The following is a 26,219-nucleotide window of genomic DNA, read 5'->3' on the forward strand; positions in this document are numbered from 1 at the left end:
ATTTGTTGGTTTGTTTATTGTCTTCTTCCTCACGCTAGACTCCACAAGACTAGGAACTTGCCTGCCACACCATTTCCCTCCAGTTTCTAAACAGTGCCTGGCATTTAGTAGACACTTCATAAATGTGTGTGACTAAATGAAGGAACGACTCCTTTAAGATTTGGCAGAAGGCCTGCCTCCTCTCTGAAGTTTTGATTTTCTTAGGAAGAACGTTCCTTTGTTCCTCACTAAACCATTCAATACCTCCCCCACAGCATTCATCAGTGTCTCTCTCCCAGCCCCCTGCCCTTGATCATGTACACTTCAAGGGCATGGACCGGGTGTTATTCTTCTTTGTGCCCCCAGCGCCTAGCTTGGTGACCGGTACCTGTCAGGTGCCCACTGAACATTTGCTGAATTCATAAATGAATTACCAAAAAGAACTCTAGCTGACCTTCTCCCGACTCTGATGCTTCTAATTCTCTACTTCTCACCTAAACACCCAAAAAACAACTGTGTAAGAAAAACCCATCTGTATAGGCAAGCCAACCAACACAACAAAATAAAAAACAAAGTCTGAAAATTCGCATCTCAAAATAGGAGTGAGAGTAGCTTTATGACCCCAGGGTTATCCTCCCCATCTCACTCCTACTCTTCCCGATTAGTTTTAAAAATCCTTTCTACCTCCCAATTTACCACAGAAAATGTAGGGGACTCTTACAGACTAAAGATAGCATTTCTTTCTTCTTCTTCTTTTTTTTTTTTTTTTTTTGCTTTTAAGTGGGCTTCATGCCCAGCACAGAGCCCAATACAGGGCTTGAACTCATGACCCTGAGATCAAGACCTGAGTTGAGATCAAGAGTCAGACACTTAAGTGACTGAGCCACCCAGGCGCCCCATTACAATTTCTAATAATATGCTCACAATACGAAGAATTCCACTCTCACACAACAGTATTTGGTATAAGCTTACCCCCCACCAAACCCCAATCGGTTACAATGATTTGAATTTAACTCTCATTTGTTTATCAAGTCTCCTTAGATCATGCAGTATAACATAGCAATCACAACACGTGGGATGAGCCAGAGGCCACTGAAATGAAGAAAACCCTATACTCACTTGCTCTGTTGGGAACAGGGTATTGATATACTCCACGGCATTGAAATCTGCTCGATCTAGAGGATCCTGGCTTGGAAACACCTGTATAAAGACAGGGGATTAAAAAATAACTGTCATCTTTCTGTCTTGTTTAATGTATTCTTTCTTTCCTTCCTACTGGATGGTAAATTCTTTGAAAGCAAGAAACATACCTTTTTTCATTTTAAAGGCTTAACACCCAACGACTGCTTGGGAAAATATATGTTAAAGTGAATCTTTGATTTTCACTAACATCTGTAATTTTAACATCTTGGTGCAACTAACAGAATGTGCAACAGTGGCAAGTTCCACAGATAGCAACAAAATTCCACAGACAAGGGAAAATAAATGGGCTTTGTCCACTATCAGATTAAACCAGCTGATGACATGACTGTATTAAGGAAGGCTTGATAAAAGACTTATGCATATGTCTGTGATGGCTTAGTACTGGAATTCACTTTGCACTGAAGCAATTTTTACGCTTCAGACAGTGTCAGGAAATGGAGCTTGCATTCAGGAACTGTCCATCTCTTTAGCAGAAGAAAGAACACTGCCTCTGAAAAATAACTCCCTTCAAAAGCTACAACTTGAATAACACGTAACAAGGTAGATTATGGAAGCAGTGGAGTGATGCCCTGGGTACTGGATTTCACCAGCTCAAGACAGTCATTCTGGGAAGCCAATTCTTTTCTGATGTCTGCTCATTAGATAAACCTATGCTAGAACTCAGTCTTCTTAAGAAACAGCAAAAATACACTCTTCTAAAATCCTTGCCAAACCGTAACTGACTGCGTTGTTTGTTTCTTCTATTAGGGCCCATTAGGTCCAAAGAGAAAATGAAATGTATGTCTTTTTCTGTCAGGTGGAGGCGGATGGGGAGCTGGGGCCTGAACAACAAAACCTTTGCCCAGTGGTCTGGCATCCTTAGGATGTGCCAAGTGTCCTTTGTATGGGGTAATCCAACCTGGTGGAAAAACACACATCCAAAAATCTATAAATGGGACAATACAAATAAGTTAGTACAGTGGCAGACCTATAATCAGTATTAATGCTCAAAAAAATATTAACTATTAGCAATGGTAGTAGTAATGCTTTATTTCAAAAAACTTCCCAGTGGTCATTAAATATGGCACAACCCTCCTTTTCTTAAATCTCATCCCCTACATCAATTCCTTTAACGGAGATCCTCTCCCTTTATCAGAAGCAAAATCCTGCACAAGGGTCTAAGTCACTATTTCCAATACAATTACTCTTAAAAACCCAGTAAACTTGAAAAGAGAATTTAGTCAACCAAAGAGTTCCGGAAGGGAAGGAAGGCCTCCCGGGAATATTCTTCAACCTAATCCAAATTAATCAACAGCAGAAATTCTCAACCATTTAAGTACGGTAAAGGGTCCTTTTTCAACCTTGTCCCCTCTGCTCTGTGACCCGCTGCAGGTGTTAAAGTTGTTCCCCTTCTCAATTCCTAGTCCCTCACAAAAGGTTAGACTGAGAAGCGGGAGCAGCGGCACACCAGCCTGGTAAATAATCCCCCAAATCTGACGTTGGTATCCACGAACTCCCTTCTTCCAGGTTCATGCTTTCAGGAGGCGCGGTTCCTTTGCCCAAACTCACCGGGACGCCTCATCCTCTAAAGACAATCAAGGCCTAGAAAGGGTCCTCTCCCTCCCCTGGATTCAGCAACCCCTTCCCATCACCACCTCCCCCCAAACCTGTCCTTTCCCTTCGGCGCCTAGCTCCCACCTCTCCGTCCAAAGACTGCTTCCTCCCCATCCCACCTCGGGTCCCACCCCCAGACTTCCCCACCCTCAGCTCTCCTGCCCCGTCAGGGCACGGAACGCTCACCTGCTCGATGGCTAGCTGCACATCAGGCGTGAGCTGCAGCACGGCTTCCAGCTCCTCCACGAACTCCAGTTCCTCTTCCTCCATCATCCCTCCGCCCAGCTCCCTCCCGACGCTCACCTCAACCCCGAGTAGCACCTCCAGCCGCCCCCGCCCCCCCCCACGCACCAGAACCACAGCCCTCTCTTTGCAGCGCTCAGGCAAATCTCCTTTCCTTCAGCCTGCCGGGCACTTCCGGAAAGCAGGGCACTTCCGGGATCTGGGGCACTCTGGGATAGTGGAGGACTGACCTCTGCGACCGCGGAGGAGGCATTCCTGTCACGTCCCCGGAGTCTCCCCGGGCAGTCCAGTGGTCCCGCAACCCCTGCCTGTCCTCAGCTCTCCTTAAGATGGTGTGGGGGCACGCTTCACCTCGCCGAGGGCGCGCCCCCCCGACGGAGGCCCCGGTGTTGGGGAGGTCCTGGTCGCCTCCCCACCCCCCCGGCAGGACCCCCAGTGAGGGTGAGCCCCGACAGCGTCGCGACCGACCGACAGCAACCCTCGCAGGCCGCGAAGCCGGCGATCCTACCGCTCCCAGGGCCCCCTTGGTCAGTGGCAGTAGGTGTTCCCCTGCCACCGGGGGAGAAATGACCCCAGCTGGTAAGTGGCGATGTTGCCAAGGACAATTTGTCGGAGGGACAGCGTCCACTTGACAGAGTTAAGTTCCCCGTGTGCCAAGCCTCTAGGCAGAGTTTTCTGGGGGTGTCTGCAGCCTCTCCCTAGTGGAGGAAGGGGGAAGAGCCAAATTAGCGCTCCGCCGCTGGGGAAATGTTTACTTTCCGAGACTCCGAATATCTGGAGTCTAAGTCCCATTCCACGACTGATAAGCTGTGGGTTCTTGGGCAAATTACTGCATCTGCCCCTTCCCCTGCAAGGATGTGGTGAGCGTTAAATATAAAAAGCGCTATGCAAATTTAAGCTAGTAATACAGGTAATATTAGGGTGTCTAGTCCTCATGCACCACGATGGGAAGAGAGGCCAGATCTTCCTGTGGAACTGCTTTTCCTCCAGACGTTTAAAACAATGAGACAATTGTAGCCAACCAGAGGAGTTGTTTTACCAGTTAAACATTGTGCATTTACAAAATGGAAGAGTCCTTGGGCCCGCTGAACTTTTTTTTTTTTTAATTTTATCAAAATTGTAGTAACCGTGAAAGCAATTTCTAACAATAAGAGAAGGCTTAAAAATATAAATCGGCTATACGATAGAATAGTACTGACTCATAAAACTGTGGTTTTGAAAGTTACTTAATGTCATGGAAAAACGTGCTTAATATGTTTCAGGAAGTAAAACGTACGTTTGAGAGAGCAAAAATGTACAGTATAGCCCCCATGTATGTGTATTTTGCACATATAAAAATGACATCAAAGAAATATTACTGTTCTGCAGGTGATGGAAAGTACACTCTATATTTTTCCAGAATGTCTACCAATAGCCTGTAGTACTTTTATAATACTTTTTTTGAAAGGAAAAATTTGATCCACCTGATTGGAATTTTTTGCCATCTTTCGTATTAAGGCATAATTTACATCCAGTAGAATTCACCTTTCAGTTTATAATGCCATGAGTTTTGTTAAAGGCGTATAGTCATGTAACTACCATCCCAATCGAGACCTAAGACAGTTCTATTATTTCTCCAAATTCCCTCATGCTCCACCCCATTGCCTGGCAACCACTGACCTGATCTCTGTCCCTATGGTGTGGCCTTTTCAGAATGTCATATAAATGTAATCATACCACATGTCACCTTCGGAGTCTGGCTTCTTTCACCCAGCGTGAAGCTGTTGCATTTCATCCATGTTGTTGCATGTGTCAGTAGTTCATTTCTCCTTGCTGAGTGCTATTCTGCTGTGCGGCTATACCACAATTTGTTTTTCCGTTCTTTGGTCGAAGGACATTTGAGTTGTTTCCAGTTGTTGGCAATGATGAATAAAGCTGCTGTGAACAGTCATGTGCAGGTTTTGTGTGAACAAAAGTTTTCATTTTACTGGGGTAAATGCTTAGAAGTGGGATTGCCGGGTTGTATGGAAAGTCTGTGTTAAGCTTTGTAAGAAACTGGTAAACCGTGTTTCCAACATAGCTGTATAATTTTTGCATTCCTACCAGTGATATACAAGAGTTGTGGTTGCTCATAGAGCTTTTTAATCATGATAAGAGCTAACATTTCCTAGCCCCTACCATATGCCAGGCACCATGCTAGGCATGCATTATCTCTTTTAACCCACATGGCATTCTGAGGTTGGAAGTTAGTATCATTGCCCCATTTAGCAGATGAGAAAATGGAGACATAGTTAAAATCAATAACTTGTGGGGCACCTAGGTGGCTCAGTCACTTAAGTGTCCGACTTCAGCTCAGGTCGTGATCTCATGGTCCTTGAGTTCAAGCCCCGCATTGGGCTCTGTGCTGACAGCTCAGAGCCTGGAGCCTACTTCGAATTCTCTGTCTCCCTCTGTCTCTCTCTGCCCTCTCCCGCTCAGGCTCTGTCTTTCTCTCTGTCTCTCAAAAATAAATAAGCATTAAAAAAATTAAATAACTTGTCCAAGATCCCATAGCTAACTCTTCCAAACATTCACTCACTCATTCAATAAACTCAATATATGTATTGAATGAATGAATGAATGTTCCTGCTGTTCTTGCTGGTGATAGGCACTAGGCTAGGTGCTGGGAATTTAGCAGTCAACAAAATAGATCAAGTGCCTGCCTCCACAGAGCTATTTCCATGTCTGAAAAGAGTATTCATACAAATAAACATAATGAAAGACAAAGCATACGTTGAAAGAGTATTCTGATTGGATTTGGGGGTCAGGAAAGGCATCTCTGAGGAAATGAATTTTAAGCTGAAGCAAAGGGTGGGTGGTGAGAGGAATCGCAGGTGACAGATGAAAGGAATGGTGTGTGCAGAAGCCTTGAGGATGGAAGAAATTGGCCAGGGGGATGGGACTTTGAAAGCCAAGGGGAGAATGGTAAAGAAGAGGCTAGAGAAATAGGTGGTGCCAGATGATGGAAGCTCCTGAAGGTCATGTTAAGGAATGAGAAGCCTTGGAAAGATTGTGAGCAGAGAAGTGACATGACCAAGTTTAGCATGCCTGTTATCAGTCCTAGTCCCCTCATTTTCGTTTTCTCTGCTTCTGAGAAGTGGGCATAATTGTGGCAGGTCATGAAACAAGGATGACGGTTTCCAGTTCAAATTCATGGTATCCAGTTTCAACTGCTTGTCCTTTATGCATTGTCAACTCAATTGCATTCCCCCTGCTTCCCTACTCTGAAGCTCCCAACTCAATTATTTCCCTTCTCCCTCTTTGCAGATAAGATACTAGTAATGAATATAAGCTTGGGTTTAAGAAAGCTGTCCAGTACAAAAAGTGTAGGAAGACAAAAGAGCAGAGATACAGGTGGACCCTACATTTAAAAAAAGGGCATTAAGATAAGTAATGACAGGCTAGACTTATTTATGATAAGCGAAAGAGGGAAATGGAAGGAGGCAGTCTGGAGAGACAGATTATATGGTTTTAAGATAAAATATGGATATTTACATATATGAGAATATCACATATTGATATTCTCACAATTTTTTTCCTGTGATGCAGTGGGATGGGGTATAGCTGATGACAGAGTATTACAGAAAACATTTTCTCACTTGAAATTTCACCTGATGCATAAATTCAGTCTCTAATACTTAAAACCTACTCACATACCTTGGAAGCCCTACCCTGTAATAGGCAGTGGAAAAGGGGGGGGGAGGTTGTTAAAGGAGGAGCACAGTAGGCCACAGGGGATTTATGGGGTGCATCTCTCAGGACAGCATCAAAATAAAGTGGGAAAATCCAGTAACCCCCAAATGAATTTTCATAATGTTTCTCATTAGGATGGAAGTATTAAGTAGTTTTAAAATAGCCTTTGTTAATGACATCCAGTGAGGTCTTTCAATTTCATATGCCTGTCAGTTTTGCGTTTCTTTCTACCTCTGTTAAAGGGAATCTCCAAAACCCTGGTATATCTACAACTGGTTTGATTGTTTTTGAAGTAGCTGTACTACATTAAGTAGACATCATGCAGAGTATGTTATTTTATAAGATCAAGACAGTATCTTTCTGCCAATTTAGCTTCCCCTTCATAATGACCCTCCCCTAAACAACTGAGCTTTTTGTGAGATTTCTTGTAAAAAAAAAAAAAAAAATTGCAAGGTGTCTGAATACCTGATCCTTAGCCACTAAAGGCCAGTAGCATAGCCCCATTCCAACACTGTATTAACCAAAAATATTCCCTACAAATTTCTAAAATGCCTCCTAGGACTCTCAAACACAATTATCCTATTATTACTATGATCCTATTATCACTATGGGTGGCAAAGTTCCCACGCCAACTTGTAATTGGAGGAATATAATTTGATTTCTACAAGAAAGCTTGTTTAAAAAATGTTTGCTTGGCACTCCTTTATGGACTGTTTTTAGTACGTGGCTTTTCATGATGATACTGTCTTTTGCTGTCCTTCATTCCTCAATTTTTTGAATATCCTGAACCACCAGCATTTGGTTTTGATCGGCAGTCAGATGTTCTGCTCGTCCCCATAGCCTGGACACCCAGTTTTGTTTTGATTGGCACGCTTGTTCTCTGTGCATGCCCGTTCTTGCTAAACAGATCCTAATTGCCAGCTAGCTTCAGCAGCTCCCCTGTTCCCACGATCATAGCTCAGGTATTCAGTCATGCTGGCTCCCAGATGCCTTTAGAACTTCCGCAGTGGCTACATAGGATTCACATTCAGTAATTCCTTCACCTACTTGACAAGGTGATAACTATATAGGCCAAAATGACAGAACTTTTGTGTACGTCTTACACTTTACAACAAAAACAAAAACATTTGGTTTTATACAATTAACATTAACTAACCAGTACAATCATTATAACGTAGCTGCCATTAATTTATTGTATCTAACACCCTTAAGTGTCTTACAATGCCATTGCCACTTCCAGCCCTGTTTTCTTGTTTCTTTGTCTCTACTTCTTCTGTTGTATTTCCTGAGCTGGATCTTCAACAACTTCTCTTCTCCTGGTCTACACCAGTAGTTCTTAATCTTTTTTGAGTCTGAGTCCCTTGGAGGACATGAAGAACACTATATAGATCCTTTCCCCCAGAAAAACACACATTTGCACCTTTTGCATGCAGTTTGAAGGGAAAGGGGGATTCCACTGAATATATCTTAAACTTTTTTTAACCTCTTTTTTTAAGCCCCTGCCTCCTTCTGCTAAACATAAAAATTTTGTGAACAGCCTTCCCACACATAATATTCTTCAATTTCACAATCACTGATTCACAGGTGATATCCCTTCTCCACCAGCCAAGAATTATTTTTAAAATATAGATTTTTATTTTAAATCTATACTGTAGATCTACATCAGAAAACCAGTGAAAAGTTTTATTTCCTAAATATAATATTTTTCAAAATTCTGATGGCTTCCTGTACCTCAGTCCCCCATTGAGAGTCACTGCTATGAGAGACCATTCCCACAGCCATCATTAGTCTCTAAATCTTTTTTTTTTAATGTTTTTATTTATTTTTGAGAGAGAGAGACAGAGAGAGAGCATGAATGGGGATGGGCAGAGAGAGAGGGAGACTGTGAATTATAAGAATATTTTTCAAACTTTTTTTCTAGTATATCTATAGCATTGCTTTCCATGTTTAATCTTTTGTATATCTGGAATTTATGTTGGTGTTTGGTGTGTGGCATTGTATTCATTTTCTAGGACTGCCGTAACAAATTACCAAAGGCTGAGTGCATTATGACAACAGAAATTAATTTTCTCACAGTTCTGGAGGACGGAAGTCTGAAATCAAGGTGTTGGTAGGGTTGATTACTTGTTGGGGGCTCTGAGGGAGAAACTAACCCAAGCCCCTCCTCTTGCTTCAGGTAGCTGCCCACAGTCCTTGGCTTGTAGACTCATCGTTCCAAACTCTCACTCCATCTTCACATCACCTTCCGTTCTGTGTCCTTTTCTGTCTCTTATAAGGATACTCTCATTGGATTTAGGGCCTACCCTGATCTAGTGCGGTTTCACCTCAGTCCTTACCATAATTAAATCAGCAAAGACGCCATTTCCAAATAAGGTCATATTCTGAGGTTCTGGGAGGACATGTATTGTGGAGGGGCAGTATTCAACTAATTTTGTTTTTTCCAAAGGATGGCTAATGGATTCTGTGGTTTTCTTAGTTAGTTCTTCATTTCCTCACAAGTATGATGTGTTTGCTACAGACTAAATATAGTGGGTCTGGTTCAGGACTGTGTTTTATTCCATTGATCTATTTGTTTCTTCTACACTGTTTCAGTTAGGATAATTTGAGGTATTTTGATATATTGTAACTTCTTCCCTTCCCCCAGTGTTCTTTATTCAAATATTTCTTTGCCACTCTTGCACGTTTTCTTTAATTCACATAAGCTTTAGAAAGAGCTTATTGAATCTATTAAAAACATATTAGGATTTCACTTGGAATTGTATTGAATTTATAGATCAACTTGAGGAAAATATACATGCTTACAATATTGAATCTTCCCTTTAGGACCATGCTGTCTATTTTTTAAGGCTTTTATGTCTTACAGGAAGGGTTCATAGCTCTCTTCATACAGGTCTGGCATATTTCTTATTAAGTCTAAAACTTGTAACAGATTTTATAAATTATAAAATTATAAATTAAAAAAATATATTAAAAATATATTTAAAAATATATTACACCTGAAACTAACATAATACTGTATGTTAACTATACTGGAATTAAAATAAACATTGTAAATGATCCTCCTTTTCTATTACATTTTCTTTTTTTTTTTTTTTTTTTTAATTTTTTTTTTTCAATGTTTTTATTTTTTTTTTTATTTTTGGGACAGAGAGAGACAGAGCATGAACGAGGGAGGGGCAGAGAGAGAGGGAGACACAGAATCGGAAACAGGCTCCAGGCTCCGAGCCATCAGCCCAGAGCCCGACGCGGGGCTCGAACTCACGGACCGCGAGATCGTGACCTGGCTGAAGTCGGACGCTTAACCGACTGCGCCACCCAGGCGCCCCTCTATTACATTTTCTAATTGATATTTATTTGCTGGCTTATAGAAAAGCCATTTAATTTGGGTATTGGTCTTGTATCCAGCCACCTTACCTCAATTATTTTATTCTATATTTTAGTTGATTTTCTTATTTTTTCTTTTTTTTTGCTTTTCTGTTTTTATTTTTTATATTAAATATAATTTATTGTCAAATTTGTTTCCATAGTTTTTCTTGATAAATTATTATAGTCTCTTCCTTTTTAATGTTAAAATCTGTTTTGAAGGCTTATATGTGCACTGTTATATTGGCTAGGACCTCAACAGTAGGGTGTTAAACAGCAGCAGATTGAGTGAACATGGTATTTAAAACTGAAATAGAAGAGAACATATAGAGATAAACCCATCAAGCTACGGATGTGGCATACAGAAACAACGGACTTACAACACGTGAAAGAAGGAAAAGTGGCAGAATCTTGACTGCCAAGGGCTTCCTGCCCTTCATATTGCAGTAGTATTTAAAATCTTCCAAATCCTCTAAGACCCCTGCCGGGCAGCTCCATCATGTTAGCTGACAACATGGGAATTTGCTCTGCCTGAAGGGCAGACGTATTTCAGTCTGGCTCATAACTCAACAGTTTATTCGGCCTTCAGACTCACAATTACTAATTTGTGAGGTCGGTCCCAGACAAGCGGTGACACTCAGCCGCCGCATAAGCACGCACCAGTATGCTCGGGGCTGAGGTGCTTGTTGCTATACATAATGAAGTTTCCTTCCCAGATAAGGCTCTTAAGTCCTTGTAACTAATTAGCTTTCTCTGCATTGTTTTTATTTTTGGCCATTTAGATTTTCATCCACAATCTTCTTGAGACGTAATTAACTCTTGGGGTGGAAATTGCCTGTGTATGCTAAAAGACATTACAAACTTAGCTCCACAAAGAATGGCTCTTCCTTCACCGCCTAAACAAGCACCGAGGCCCTATGTAATTACAGTTCACAAAATAGGTTAATAGAGCTCAGCCTATAAAAAGAAAAAATGATACTTAAATAGCAGCTTTAGTTTCTTATGATGCCCACTTTAAAGACAAAAACTGAATGCTAATAAGGATAGGACTCTTACTTTTTTTCTTTTTTTTTGAGAGAGAGAGAGAGAGAGAGAGAGAGAGAGAGAGAGAGAGAGAGAAAACACACATGCTCAGGGGAGGAGCAGAGAGAGAGGGGGAGACAGGATCTGAAGCAGACCCCGTACTGAAAGCACAGAGCCCGATGCGGGGCTCGAACTCACAAACCGTGAGATCATGACCTGAGCCAAAGTCAGACGCTCAACTGACTGAGCCACCCAGGAACCCTGGACTCTTACTATTTTTAAGGTTAAAGCTACCAGAACACATGAAGACCTTGTCTGTCTTTGTGCCAAAGTGTGTGCCTATGGACAAACCCACTCTCCCCCAGTTAAGAATTCCTTTCAAAACAAATGATAACCCACTTTAAAAGATCATCTATAATAATCAAATATCAAATTACTTCTGACTTATGAAAAATGAGGTTTGTAAAGATTTAATAACACTTAAAATACTTCTAAGTGAAATGTTAATATTCAAGATTAATTTAAAGCATGATCTCAATCAAATATGTAATAAATGCATATAAAGAGGTGCCATTTGCAACTACATGGATGGGACTAGAGGGTATGAGGCTAAGCGAAATTAGAGAAAGACAAATATTATATGACTTCGCTCATATGAGAACTTTAAGATACAGAACAGATGAATACAAGGGAAGGGAAGCAAAAATAATATAAAAACAGGGAGGGGGACAAAACCTAAGAGACTTAAATATGGAGAACAAACAGAGGGTTACTGGAGGGGTTCTGGGAGGGGGGCTGGGCTAAATGGGTAAGGGGCATTAAGGAATCTACTCCTGAAATCATTGTTGCAACTATACGCTAACTTAAATGTAAATTTAAAAAATAAATTAAATATTAAAAAAAGAGAACTGGGATGAATTCTACCAAGATGTTAATATCTGAGAGTGACATCTCTCAGTGATGGCATTATTGTGATTATTTTCCATAGTGGGCATGTTTTACTTTTTTATTTATTTTTTTAACGTTTATTCATTTTTGAGAGATGGAGAGACACAGAGCACGAGTGGGGGAGGGGCAGAGAGCAACAGAGACACAGAATCCAAAGCAGACTCCAGGCTCTGAGCTGTCAGCACAGAGCCCGACACGGGGCTCGAACTCATGAACTGTGAGATCATAACCTGAGCTGAAGTCGGACGCTTAACTGACTGAGCCACCCAGGCGCCCTGGCACATTTTACTTTCTAACATATTTTTTTTTACCAGAAAGCTAAAAATACTAGCAGAGTTTAGTTGAGTAAGCAAAATAAACCTGTCACGGAATTAATTATGAGACACAAAGACACTAAAATTATGGCTCTGATAATTTAGGAAGGCAGCTGAATTTGTTCACAGCAATTTGCTGGTTCTAACTCATTTCAAAGGTAATTTCCTTAATGGTTCAATGCCCTTCAATTTTTTTTTTTTTAACTAGAGTTTAGAATTCACACTACTTTCAGTTATGTGTGCTGATCTGCAAACAAGCAAAATTTTGCATTTATAGCAAAAGAAATATGTGAAAGTGCCTTAAAAATATAAAGCAGCACACAAAGGCAAGTACTACATAATCAGTTCTTTGTGTAAATTATGGTTTTTGTTGAGCGAGATCATTATCGCTGTGTACAGGAGCAAAGACTTCCCTGTGGTATGCAGCCGTGGTCACTGTTTGTAGAAGCCATGTGCTTGGGGTGGGACTGTGCCTCATAGACTCACAGTTTGCTTTTGCAAACAGTGCAGGATAAAACTGAGAAAGCTGCTGGGGCGCCTAGGTGGCTCAGTCAGATGACTTTGCCTCAGGTCATGATCTCGCGGTCTGTGAGTTCGAGCCCCGCGTCGGGCTCTGTGCTGACAGCTCAGAGCCTGCAGCCTGCTTCGGATCCTGTGTCCCCCTCTCTCTGACCCTCCTCTGTTCATGCTCTGTCTCTCTCTGTCTCAAAAATAAATAAATATTAAAAAAAACAAAACAAAACAAAAAAACTGAGGAAGCTGCCGCCTGGAAGCCGGCTAAGGCCAGGCCTAAATCTTCTTCAACCCCATAGATGCTCACTGCGAAGTTTAACATCAGGAAACTGTGCTAGGGGGATACTAAGATCAAGAATAATAGTCCCTTGGGGCGCCTGGATGGCTCAGTCTGTTGAGCGTCCAACTCGTGGTTTCAGCTCAGGTCGTGACCTCACGGCTTTGTAGGTTTGAACCCCACATCAGGCTCTGTGCTGACAGCCTGCTTGGAATTCTCTCTCTCTCTCTCTCTCTCTCTCTCTCTTCTGCCCTCACCCCCAACTTGCATTGTCTCTGTCTCCCTCAAAATAAATAAATAAATAAGAATAATAGTCCCTTGCCTGGGCCCGGCATGTAGTTTACTTGTATTTTTGAAATCTCTCATCTAATTCTCACAGCCATCCTGGGAGGTAGGTAAAGGAACCCACATTTTACAGAGAGGTTAAGTAGTTTTCACCACGTCACACAGCTTAGGTGTAGCAGAGCCAGTACCGGAACTCAGGTCCTCTAATCCTGACCCCTGTGCTATCTGTCCTGGCCGCCTTCGGGACTGACAGGCCCTGCCTGCCCACCAGAGGCACACCGTTTAAAGGGGAAACACATCTAAAAGTATCAGTGCAAAGCCATATTGATCAGGTATTCTTATGGAATGCCAACAAGCGCAGGAAAAAGAAGAGGCAGGCAGTTAATTTCCTCTTGGCCACGTTCTGTCCTAAGAACAGGGTGCCTCCTTATCTGTGCCATATATCTTCAGTGTAGTGTGGCTTTTGATGGTGCCAGTGTAAAAGGAAATGATGTTCCATAAAGGGCTATCACTTTCTCTTTGTACACCTCCTTTTACCTGTGTCTGTGTCGTACAGCCTCTTCCTTTTGTTTACTTGTGAATTCCAATCTCTGGGATCTGTATCTCTGTTTTCCTGAGTCAAAGGGGATGTATCTTGGCCTCTTTATTCCCTGTAGCTGTACCGATCTCAGTCTTCCGATAGATTTTCTTCCTGTGCTGCATCTTTCTCTCCACGTCTCTTCCCATCATTTTATTTCTCCTTTTGTCCTTCTTAGTCTCTGCTTCCAATGCCACTATTACAGAAAAGAAGTGCAGGTCTAAGCAAATATGGCTTTTTTCAGAATAGAGTTTCATTTTCTGTTGTTATTATTATTATTATTATTATTATTATTATTATTTTGGTAATAGATGGGTGGGTAGAGACCTCCAAAGATCTCTTTCAGTTCAGTTCTGGAGCTCAAAATAAAGACGTTTCATGTGTGAATCTCAATTGCTTTTCCTTAGGTCCATTTTTCTGGATAGGAAGAAAATGTCCTTGATGGAGGGTAGCAGCCTGCACATCGCGTATCTTAAAGACACTCACCTGAGTATTCTCAGTCTCTTACAAGTAAATATGGTATTTTCAATTTAAGGCTAGAGGAACCAGGGAGCAGAATGGGAGAGAGTTCTGCTATCCTGCCCCCTAATGGTATCCAGATTGGGGTTTACAGGAATGGGAGAGAGAGGTTAGAAACCAGAGAAATCCCACCACAGCCCTCCCAAACTGGGAGCTTTATAAATTCTTACTCAAGGTGTGGCATTCTGGTTTGGTAAATGAGTCTTGTCTTGGCTTCTAGTAACCCAAACTTCACTCTCCAAACCCACCTAAGAAGCATAATCAAAAACTCCTTAAATCCCAACTCTACAGCATGAAATCACCCTGAACGTGAATCAGGACCCTGAATTGCACCGTGAGCCTTGCTACTTCATAGGGTGGAGTGTCAGCTTCCCGTTCTGCACTTAAGTTTCTTCATCTATAAAATGAAATACTATGTTCTCCTGTTTTCACTGGGTTGTTTTGAGAACCAAGTGAGATATGTGAAAGTGATTTGAAAAATTGTAAAGGTATAAATATAAAATGATGTTAATAACGGCAGCATCAGAGCCCATAAACTACACTCCACACGTTTTAATTCGTGAACAATTAGAAACAGTGGTTATTAGTCAGAAACTATATTGTGAAAGACAACTATTTTCTTGTTTATCAGGTTTGAGGGCAGTGTAGTCATTAAGCACACTGACCTTGAAGGCAGAAGGTGATGAGTTCAAACTCCAACTCTGCCACCAGCAATGTGAACTTGGGCAGTTTTTTCACTGCTCTGGGTCTTACTTTGTGCACGTGTGAGTGCACACGTGCGCACACACACACACACACACACACACACACACACACACACACGATAATAGATTCTTTGTGAGGATCCAGTGAGATAATGCTTGTAAAATGTTTGATAGAGTGCCTGGCACATAGTAAGTATTCAATAAATATTAGCTTTAAAATGTATCAAATATTTCTTGGGCACTGGCAATGTGCCAGGCCTAACTTAGGAAACAAAATGGAAAGATAATGGTTCTATTTCCAAGAGCTAACAAGTTTGGTGGGGAAACATCCATACAAATGAAAAAACAACATGCTCACTATTCAAATGCAAAAGTGGTCTAGAAAAGGAAATTTATATTGGAGGCACCCGGATGACTGAGTCGGTTAAGTGTCCGACTTCGGCTGAGGTCATGATCTTGCGATCTGTAGGTTCGATCTGTAGGTTCGAGCCCCAGGTTGGGCTCTGTGCTGACAACTCAGAGCCTGGAGCCTGCTTCAGATTCCGTGTCTCCCTCTCTCTCTGCCCCTCCCCCACTCACACTCTGCCTCTCTCTCTCTCAAAAGTAAATACAACATTAAAAACTTTTTTTAGAAAAAAGAAAATGTATAAATAGGCCTGGAAGAAACAGGTAGATAGAAATTTTCCTAGTGAAGGAAACACGACTCAAAACTTTTGAAGAGTGAGTAGAAGTTTGTATTGAAAAGGCTTGGTGCTTTTTATTTGGCTTTATCATTTGCCATAGGGCTTGAAAAGCCAAGTCTCATGTTTATGCTTGTTGGCTTTCTGGTGATTCAAGCCCAAAATTCTGGCGACTTGATGAGCATGGTGTTGGAAACTGATTTTACTTGCTATTTTCTGTATGTGAAACATCTGTTGTTTTGTTTTCATTTCACAGACCCCATAAGAGCTGTACAAACAGCTTCTTGTATAGGGAATAGATTGGTTGCCACCACTTAAAAGTGTTAGCATCCTTGGAGCATGTCGCTGGTCCCTTTAAGGAGAGAAGGCAGGGAGAAATGGTAACCACTTGTCCCTCTCTGGAAAAGTTGGAGCTGGAGGTGACTGGGGCAAATAGGTAGGGAACAGAAAATGGGATGCACAAGCATTTGTCCTGGAGACAATGAAAAGTTTACAGAGAGCTGTCCTTTGTCCACATGCAAATGTGAAAATACAGAAAGCTTTGTATTTGCCAGATACCTTGCTACCAAATTGGAGTGCCTTTTTCAGTTCACCATGTATGTCAGCAATGAATTTGGGAGTTAGAGATGTTGCCCTAAGTGGAAGAAATTTCAGACTTTCCTTTGAGTATTCTGTTTCCTTAATGTTGGTCAAATCCTTCAACAATGCACAAGAAGATGAAAAAGCTGTGTTAACTCTATTATCTGCTTCTGTACCAATAGCTGCCATGTTAGAGAAATTTAATTGGCATCTAACAGAAATCATCTGTTACCTTAAAAAAGTCATAGAATCTTAAGAATTTAGAACTGGAAGAGCCTTAAAGAGCTTGTAGGTCAGCCTCTTCATTTCATAAATGAGCAAACGGTGGCCCAGAGAGGCTGAGCCTCCCTCACCTCCGTTTCGGAATCCTCTCCAGGGCTTTTGTAAGCATTTTGCATGCTGATGAAGGGAAGGGAGCCACAAAGCCTTTGCATTGCAATAGGCACAAGTGAATTGTCTTCCCCCCCCACATTTGTCAGCTTCGGAAGAGGGGGATCAAAGCAAAGTAAAACTTTGGTAAGTCCCAAGAGGGACAGAAGCCCGGTGATGTTGAAGTTACTGTATCGGTCCACATGACTGGCGCTGAGTGGAAATGAGTCGTTTCCAACCCATTCAAGTTTAGGGCACCTGGATGGAGAACTTTAAAATAAGAAAACATTGTCAACAACAACAACAACAACAACAAAACAGTCACCGAAACTGGAGAATATCTTGACCCACAGGCAAGAGGCAGCACCGCAGAACCACAGAAGGTGTGCAGACATGGTATTCCGCCTCACTAAGATTGAGAGAGGATCTGCTGGCTTCTGTAGGGGGATTTAATGCTTTTAGGAGCGACCCCCCCGCCCTCCCGCCCCGGAGGAAATGCAGCAGCGGCAGGACGTGGAAAAGCCATGTTTGGCCTGCAGAGAGATCTTTTCCTTAAGACTCCTATTTGGACGCTGAAGTGCCTGATAGATAAGCCGGGCAGGCAGATGGCCACAAGCTCACCGGTCCTCCCCTTCCTTCCGCCAAAGAGAGATGCCCCGGCCCGGAGGGCTCCCCAACCCTGGGGATGGGGGTGGGGTCTCGACCGAAGGCACCTTCGTACCTGGATTTCTCGCGGCCTCCCCCAGCCCGCACCCTCTGCCTGGGGCCGGGGAGCAGAGGAGGACTGAGGGCAGGTGCGAGGCGTTTCGTCGGTCGCGCCGGTCTGGGAGGGAGGGGGACGCGTCCGCGGTGACGGAACAGAAGCCCCGAGAGCCTCGGCCCTTCCCACCACTGCCTGGGCCCCGCGGCCGCTCCGGAGGCGGCGGCGAACGCTCCACACCGCCGGTTCGGGGCGCAGCGTCGGCAACCTCGGAGCTCACCGGGCCGCAGCTCGCCCGCCGGCCGGGGGAACCCGGGGGAAGCCTCCGGGCCCAGGGGCGGCGGCGGGGAGACCCCGCCCCGGCCGGCCGGCCCGCGCCTATCGCGGCCGCCGGCCTGGTCACGCGGGGAGTGGCGCCGCGGGCTCGGGGCCAGCGCCCGGCGGCTGCCGGAGTCGCGGCGGGCCGGGGCCGGGGCCGGGGCCGGGCCGGGGGCGGGGGCGGGGGCGGCGGCGGCGGAGGGCGGAGGGTGGAAACAGGGGCGGGCGGGCCGCGCCAGTCGGGAGCCGCGCGGAGCCGACCTGAGCCACGCCGAGGCGCCGAGCGCGGCGACCGACCCCCGAGCACCCATGCTGCTGACGCTGGCCTGCGGCTCGCTCTTCTTCCCGGGGCTCTTCGCACTGTGCACCTGGGGGCTGCGCCGCGCGCGGCCCGCCTGGACCGACAGCGACTGCGTGATGATCAGCACCAGGTACGGGCGAGGCCGGGCGCCGTCCGCCCCACCCCGGCCGCGCGCGGGCTGTGCCCGGCGCCCCGACCCGCCGGCGCCCGCCCCCTGCGCCGCGCCGAGGGCGGAAAAGGGGGGCGACAGGAAGCGAGGGGGCTGCCTCCCCGGTGCCTTGCCCCTCCGGGGCGCTGGCCGGAGCTCTCGGAAGACGGCGGGCGTCCCCCCGGGAGGGAGAGGGAGCCGGCTGGAGGGCGCCCACGCGGGGCGGGACGGGGCGGGAAGCTGCTGCTCGGGGGTCGGGGAGCGCGGCGGCGGCGGCAGTACCCTCTCCCTCACCCCCTTGGCGCCCGGGCCGCCTGCGCGAGAGGCAGGTTGAAGGCTTGGGCTTTGTGCTGTCTCCTGGACCGGACTTTTTCTTTTTCTTTTTTTTTTTTCTTTTCTGCCGCACGTTAGACTGGTTTCTTCAGTGCAGGCTGTGTTGGCCACCGGGTCGGGGATCGTCATCATCCGCTCCTGTAACGACGTGATCACGGACAGGTAACATCCAGCGCCAGGTGAAAGCAGCACCAGTGACAGCGCCGAACTTTGTGGAGTGTCCTTATTCGAGTGGCTCTCAGGCGCTAGTTCTTTATCAGCACGTGCTGTTGGGGAGCCGATTGATGGGAAAGCTGGGGCACCATAATTAGTGCCTCTTCCTCTCCGTACGTCTCTCGGCCTCGCCCACTTGGGAGAAAGTAAGCCCAAGATACGCTAGTGAATGACGGGTCTAGGTCTGAAGGTGGGCCACTGACCCAAGTACTTTGTGAGATACGTAAGTGTGAGAATTACTCGGAAGCGGAACATTAGCTTTTGGTTCTTTTCAGTGATTTCACTAGGGTCCTACTCTGGAGCTTCATTGGCCAACGTATGTCCAGTGTGGGTAGCAGAGAGCCCCCTCGGTGGAAAGGAATGAATCCACCAACCCTGTCTTTACAAGGGCGGCTCCGTGGTTCCTCTGGATTTGCTGAAGGCAATGAAGAGGCTTCTAGTGTTTTCAGAAAACTGACTTGTACGCCAATCAGAACTTGGTCCAGAGACAGGTCAGGAAAGGTGCCTCTAGTGAAGAAAATCATAAAGACCAGAGTGGTCTACTTTGTACAGTGTTTAGATCTCAGCAATTGTGCCTCCCTCCCCCATTTTTCTAAAAACCATTTTTTTCCATCTGAGTTCCCAGAACCCCTCTTACTTTCTCCTAAAGAGTGATAATGAAACACGCTGGGAAAATCTCAGAGCCTCTTCTAGTCCCTTTCTCATGTTGACTCTGCAAAGTGCCCTGCTTTTCACCTGTCGAGACTGAACTTGATGGGAGCCAGAGTGCAGCGTCCACCTCACTGTGGCCTGCAGACTTAGCGTCCGGATCTTCCTTGGATTAGTGCTGCCCTGTAGCTTTTGCGCTTTTCTTCCTGTGCCTCTTTTGCAGACGAAACCAGCTATCTGCAAGGAATTATGGGCTATGCAGACAGAAGATAGGTCAAGTGGCCTTGACTGCATATACCACAGGCTGACAGCATTAGCTTGGCCGGGTTCCGTTTTTATTCTCTTTGGCCATTTTTGAGGTGTCGGGGGCTAACCTGAGGGTGTGGGTCCCTGTGGTGGAAGCTGAACCACCCTGGAGTGTGGGGACACAGAGGAATCTGGATCCAAGTCGCTTCTTTCCCGCTTTGGGGCTCAATGCCCTGCCTGTCTCATAGTTCAATGGGTGAAATAGTTTCTTATTGAGTTGCAGGAAGAGGAAAGAGTTCAGAAGAGCAAAGAATAAGAATGGGTCCGCTAGATAGAAGATGAAACCCATCCGATCTGTGTTGGATCTCATCCAATCAGTCACCAGAACTTTCAACTGACCACAGCATGTTAGCCAGATCAGCTCTTTGGCCATTTTCTGATCATGCAACAAGTTCCCTCACTGCCCCCAGTTTGTCACATCCAACTTGAAACCAGCCTCCTTTGCAAAGATTAAACTGACAGACGTGACTCCACAGCATTATCCTGAGCTGATACGAGGGCAAGCAGCGAGTAGCCACTAAGCATTTCAAAAGATACTGGTACGCCATTAATTGCCCATTCTGTAGCGTGGTGTCTCCCCTCAGAAGCTCCACGTGTTTAGTGGCTTGATCCTGGTCGCACACCTGAGTTTGGTTTTCCGTTTCCTCCTTTTGTGTCTCTTTATGCCTTAGATTCTCTGATCACACAGTAGAGATAGACACATTTCTGTGCCCTCCACCTTTACATGTATGCGTGAAGATTTTTTTAAAGGTTATTATTATTATTTTGAGGGAGAGACAGAGAAAGCATGCAAGTCGGGGGGGTGGGTGGGTGGGTAGGGGCAGAGAGAGAGAGAGGAGGAGAGAGAATCCCAGGCAGGCTCTGCACTGTCAGCAGAGCCCAAGGCGGGGCTCTATCTCAAGAACCATGAGATCATGACCTGAGCTAAAATCAAGTGTCAGATGCTTAACCAGCTGAACCACTCAGGAACTCCTGCCTAAGGATGTTCTAGAGGTACCTAGATCATCTTAAAAACAGAGTCCTCAGCAAGCACTGCAGGTGATTCTGAATTCGGGTTGAGAACCAGAAGACTAAATTACTTCTATCTGACAGGTGCACAGTAAAAATCTGCTGAGTGAAGCTGTTCCTTCTCAGCATAGCATATGATTTCTATGTTGATTTTTTTTTTTCACATTACCTATAGAATGATTATTTATCATTTGGGAACAAAAGTGTAGAAATTAGAGACTTCTAATCTGCTCTGGGGCAGTGATACACAGTCATTTAGATTCTGCAAATGTTGATTCAGCCCCTTTGGACAAGTAAATGGGAACACTGTCTTTTGTCCCAGCTTCTCTTCTGGTGTCTGACTGCTGTAAGGTAAGTCCTTGGGCTCTGGGCTCATTTCCAGATGTATTTTTCTTAATGAGTGCAATTGGGATTAGCCATAGAATTCTAAAGAAAATGGTCAGGGTAGCTCCCAGAAACTCCCTACAGTGGGGTTGCAAGCAGATGCAAGAGGAAACTCCCAGCTATTGAGCAACTAAGTGAAGTCAAACGGGAAATATTGGATTTGGCATTTGGGACACCTACTTTCAAACCAGTTTCTTGGTGAGGCTATTGAATCATTTGTAGAGATATCGATATCAAAGTTAACTTATATCAAAAAGCGCCAGAAAGCCCATTAGAAATGAGTAGCTAAGTCAGAGAAATAGTGACAGCTGGCTCCGTGGTCCTGAGTGGATCCTGGTTTTCTGCTTTTGACACTTAGGAATTTGCCCTGTCACTCAGAGAAAATTTTTCACTCACCTTATCACTGTCAGTGTCTCCATTGTAAAGTATTTGGAGTAGGAAACAATCAGGTACGAAGTTGAAGGGGATGTGTTTGAGAAGAGGTCGGCTTTGAGCTTTCATAATTGAGATCCATAGTTATTTCATGGATCGTTCATATGCTTTCTTTTAGGCACTGGCTTGCCCGGGAGTACGTCTGGTTCTTGATTCCATACATGATCTATGACTCCTACGCCATGTACCTCTGTGAATGGTACCGAACTGGAGACCAGAGCCGCAGACAGTCCCTCACCACTTTTCAGAGCTTCCTAAGTAAAAACCGTCTCATGATCACGCACCATGCGGTCATTCTGTTTGTCCTTGTGCCAGTGGCACAGGTATGGCCTTCCAGCACAGCCACCAGCAGACTCGGTCACTCATTTTCTCCTGTTAAACTGGCTCTCTTGACTGTTTGTTGCCTCTGAGTAATGTCTTGCCTTCCCCTTCCCTGCTGCACCCGCTCTCCTGGGCCAGCTACTTAAGCAGTAAAACGTCCCAGGCAGATCCTGCAGGAAAAAAAAAAAAAAAAAAAAAAAAAGATCTGAAATGTCTGTGATCCTCCTTACAGACATTACTCTTTATGCAAGCCCCCAGCCCTCTGTGACTCCCAGGCTCTGTCAAAGGTTCTGTCTTTAGCTTATACAATATAAGAACAATTGAAGACACAATGCAGGGCAACATAAAAATTGTTTTAAAGAAACGAGAGCAGCTCAGTCAACTGGCCATTTGCTCTAACAGTGCCGGAGAGTACTGTATGCACTATTTTGAGATCACAAAAGCACACTCTCAAAGCAGAGAGCCTCATAATTTCTCCTTGGATCCATTTCCCCACAAAAACCCACCCAACGAGGAAGAGAATGGGAATGCCGGAAGGAAATTAGTAATTTTGAGTGCCTACCAGGTGACAGGTGCTTGTAGCTTTCTATCTGTGATCAGAAGTTATTAGAGAATAATTAGGTATTATTAGCCCTGTACCATAGATAAAGAAACCAGGGCCCTAAGAGTTTACTTATTGTACCCAGTGGTACGAGGTGACAGAGCTGCTATCCTACGCTATCCTGGTTTTTCTTAAGATAAAAGGAGTGGTAGGGTATATTACATTCTTCAAGAAGCTTCACCTGATTGCTCTGGGGCCCTAACATCCAGCACAGGGTCTGGCACATATTTTGTTGACTCAAACTGGCTAAATGCCCTTGGCGTGACAAAGTTAGATACCCAAAAGTAGGCTACGCGGTTCCTTCCGGCTGACATTGAAATTCAGAAAAAGCTTGGTGTGTGATGCAATCAGCTGATCTGAAGCTGCCTCTGGATCTTAGGGATTTGGCCATCAAATGTCACTGCTGTGGAAGCAGCAGCACATTCACTGGGCCTGTACTTGCTCATTTAGCCTTTCCCTTTCCCTTCGTGCTCTCTCGTGGTCACCCTTCTCAATAGCCCTGGTTGGAATTTTCCTTCTGGTGATTCCTTAACCTCCATGTCTTATTTCCCCTTTTTTCCTCCCTCCCCTTTTCCTTTCGCAGAAGCTTAGGGGAGACCTTGGCGACTTCTTTGTTGGCTGTATCTTCACGGCAGAACTGAGCACTCCATTTGTGTCGCTGGGCAGAGTTCTGATTCAGGCACGTATGAGTGAGATGGCAGTAGCTGTGCGGAGGAAGCCGACTCTGCTCTTCCTGGGTAGATTGTGGGGTTTAGAGAAATCCCTTTGTGCTAGGAATAGTGGGGATAGGAAACCACTGAACAGACCTAAAGGTCAGTTGGTGTTCTGAGCCGATGGGGTTGAAATTGTACTTCTGATTCCAATTTGATACAGGTTGATTTTTTTTTTTTTTAATTCAGTTTCCGTATGCCTGTCGGCTGGGCGGCTTATGCCAAATTCAGTATCAGTATTGGAAAAACCACGAGCCTATATGCACACATAAATACAGTGGCATTCAGTCCTCTTTTCTACAAGTGTCAGAAGACTAGATGCTTGGCCCTTACTGCGGTGGGGCTTGGGCTAGTCGTTCCCTGAAGGCACAGCCTTTTGGTGACTCTGCATTCTCCTTTCCTCTTCTCTTGCAGTTAAAGCAGCAGCATACCCTTCTGTACAAAGTGAACGGAATCCTCACACTGACCACCTTCCTCTGCTGTCGGATCCTTCTTTTCCCTTTCATGTACTGGTCCTATGGCCAACAGCAGGGACTAAGCCTACTCCAAGTGCCATTCAATATCCCTTTCTACTGCAACGTGGCCAATGGCTTCCTCATCGCTCCCCAGATCTACTGGTTCTCTCTGCTGTGCAAAAAGGCAACACGGCTCTTTGATGCTCCCCCAGCCCGAAAGGATGGGTAATTGCTCTCCGGAGTCGGGCAGTGAGGGTGCCTCCTCACACCAGCTGCCTCCTCCACTCAATCAATATTCTATGGACCAAATTGTGCCCTGGGTGGCCTCAGCCCTTGGGGTATTGATAAGCAGAGGGAGTTGAGGTTTTCTAAAGAATATTCATATTACCTCCCTCTTCTACCCCTTTTGCAAAAGCACTTTTTTCTTAGTAACTATTGGCTTCTGTCAGATTTCCACTGGTAGCAAGGTGGTTTCAATGCAAGCCCAAGGATCCTTCCTTGGGTCTTAGCTCAAAGGTTCTGGGAGGTAGAAGCATGGGGTATGGAGACAGGTAGACTAGGGTAGTAAGTGTTTGGGCACCCGCCTGGCCCTAATATTGGTGGCTACCCACCTTTCCAACCACTCAGGGCAGTATCCACACATACCGGGCCAGCAGAAGCAAGACTTGGTTCTTCACGTCAATTCTTGTGATGTTGGCCTGGGAAAATCACTGTGTGTAGGTAGTTTTTTTACCACTTACTAGATAACCCATTGGTCCCATGCCTCATCTTGTCATCCATGTGCCAACACTGAATTCTTGTGTCCACTGACTTCCATTCAGAAGTCTCACTGGCAGCAGGGTAAGAGGTGGGGAAGGGAACCTACAGCACTTGAGTAGGCAGAGGCCGATAGATCAGCGCCTTCGTAGGCTGCCTTGGGAAGACCAGTGTCAAACATGTGAGCTTGTTGTAAAGTCACAGATGCTGTTCCTTTTTTAGCACGTTCCCTCAAGCCCAGCTTTCCCCGTATCCACACGCACAGGATGCCGTTGTTACGATAGGGGTAAAGCGAACGGTGCCTATCAAGCTCTTTACTGGGTAACCCTGCTTTGACACTGCCCTTTCCATATGACATGGAAACAGGCTTCTGTATTCCAGACCATGAGATGTCTCATCCAGGCTGCCTGATAAACCACAGCCTGTGTCCCAAAGCCTGTTCCTACATGAGCGTACGGCCACTTTGCCACAGAAGGCTGGAGAGCAAGGGCGCAAGACAGCGCTGGCCAAAATACATCCTGTGGACTGACTCCTTCACCCGCCACTTGGAAATAGGATCCTCTGGTGCCAGTACTAATCGTTCCTTATCAACTAGGATGGTTTTTAGAAACTGCTACCATGAAGCGTTTTTTCAAGTGGTAGTAAAAATCTAGATGTTTTTAAAGTGCTTTTTAATTCATTGTTGTCCATGAACTTTTAAAGTACTGGGTATGTAACGGTGTCTCAAATTTTGACTGTTTCAGTCTTTAATGGGTGCCATTTAAAAAACCTAAAATGCTGTTAATTTTTTTTTTTTTTTTTTACCATTTTTATTATCGGTGTATCTTTATAAATCACCCCTGTGGTGATTAAATTGCACTAATATTTCCCAGCTTCTTCTCATTTGTGAAATACATCAATACTGACTTCTTTCCAGACCCATCCTGTGACCTGACTGGACTCACTGTTGTGTGCTATGGTTTCCGGCCCATCCATGCCACCTGGAAGAAGTGGGGGTGTTGGGGGTGTGGTCATGCTGTCAGTGTCTAGGAGGGCCTAGTTCATACCTTACTCTAACGTTTCTGGGGTTCCAAGAATACATGGTAGGGTCCTAGAGTTCAAGCATATTGATCAGGTAACTTTTGGCGCTTTCTTCCCTTCCTATGGAAGTACCAATTAGAGGAACTGGAGGGTTGAAAACCAAATGTAGGCCACTAAGCCAACCCACTTAAGGCGGGGGCGGGAACCAGAATAATGCCCCATTTTGAGTGAAGGTATGCACAGGCAGGTGATGGGGCATATCCTTTTCCTTTCCCTACCTCCCAAATTAAACGTCTCACCAACCAGTTCTCATAGTTCTGGGATATACCCAGACATGTTAAATTTGCATCTTTATGCTTCTGCACACACCACTGCCCGCTCCCACTCTTCAAAACCATGACAACTTACCCTAGGCAGAAGATAATTGTACCCATCCTTTATACCCATCTCTGCTGTGTTTACCAGACCTGGTTTCACACAGCCCCTCCTGGGTCCACTGAATGGAGTTAAGACCGTACGCCAATTCCAAAGTCACCCATTTTCTTAAGGTTAGTAGTCTACCCCCTGACATTTAATTTTCTTGGTCCAACGTTCTTTTACAGTGGTGCAGGCTGTTTGGGCACACAAATCACACAGCCACTTGCTGGCAGAAGGGAGTGCTTTTCCTTGTTGCCCTTTCCAAGGT

General features: G+C 45.0%; 2 protein-coding genes and 1 long non-coding RNA gene across 4 annotated transcripts in view; 1 reads left to right on the forward strand and 2 right to left on the reverse strand.

Moving 5' to 3' along the window:
- VPS53 (VPS53 subunit of GARP complex) overlaps positions 1-3,110 on the reverse strand; it is a 137,763-nt gene extending 134,653 nt beyond the window's left edge. Inside the window, exons 1-2 of the mRNA XM_025916500.2 lie at positions 2,962-3,110; positions 1,099-1,179 (exon numbers count right to left, since the gene is read on the reverse strand). Coding sequence (XP_025772285.1) covers positions 1,099-1,179; positions 2,962-3,048 — 168 coding nt within the window. The 5' untranslated portion in view covers positions 3,049-3,110. The remainder of the gene's footprint in view (positions 1-1,098; positions 1,180-2,961) is intronic.
- Positions 3,111-13,489: 10,379 nt separating this feature from the next.
- Positions 13,490-18,064, reverse strand: LOC147574145 (uncharacterized). Its single transcript, XR_015243940.1, has 2 exons — positions 17,602-18,064; positions 13,490-14,225 (listed from the first exon to the last, which is right to left on the reverse strand). It is a non-coding gene; the product is annotated as an uncharacterized LOC147574145 (long non-coding RNA).
- Positions 18,065-18,102: 38 nt separating this feature from the next.
- TLCD3A (TLC domain containing 3A) lies at positions 18,103-25,435 on the forward strand. Of its 2 annotated transcripts, XM_086686387.1 has the most exons (5): positions 18,104-18,329; positions 18,759-18,842; positions 21,790-21,994; positions 23,177-23,272; positions 23,718-25,435. In XM_086686387.1, the coding sequence occupies exons 1-5, from the start codon at positions 18,208-18,210 to the stop codon at positions 23,985-23,987; spliced, it is 777 nt and encodes a 258-aa protein (XP_086542513.1). In that variant the 5' UTR covers positions 18,104-18,207; the 3' UTR covers positions 23,988-25,435. The 2 variants fall into 2 exon arrangements, with proteins under 2 accessions (XP_086542514.1, XP_086542513.1); XM_086686388.1 differs by lacking the exon at positions 18,759-18,842 and having other exon boundaries at positions 18,103-18,329.
- Positions 25,436-26,219: the final 784 nt, after the last annotated feature.

Source organism: Puma concolor, chromosome E1 (genome assembly GCF_028749965.1).
Source record: "Puma concolor isolate L17-30 chromosome E1, mPumCon1.1.hap2, whole genome shotgun sequence".
Taxonomy (NCBI): Eukaryota; Metazoa; Chordata; class Mammalia; order Carnivora; family Felidae; genus Puma; species Puma concolor.

Excerpts from the sequence above, each read along its gene's own strand:
- TLCD3A (XM_086686387.1), top strand. The coding sequence starts at position 18,208 with ATGCTGCTGACGCTGGCCTGCGGCTCGCTCTTCTTCCCGGGGCTCTTC. Across the intron at positions 21,995-23,176 it reads TCCTTGTGCCAGTGGCACAG|AAGCTTAGGGGAGACCTTGG; the intron begins GTATGGCCTTCC and ends TTCCTTTCGCAG. Across the intron at positions 23,273-23,717 it reads TGGGCAGAGTTCTGATTCAG|TTAAAGCAGCAGCATACCCT; the intron begins GCACGTATGAGT and ends CTTCTCTTGCAG.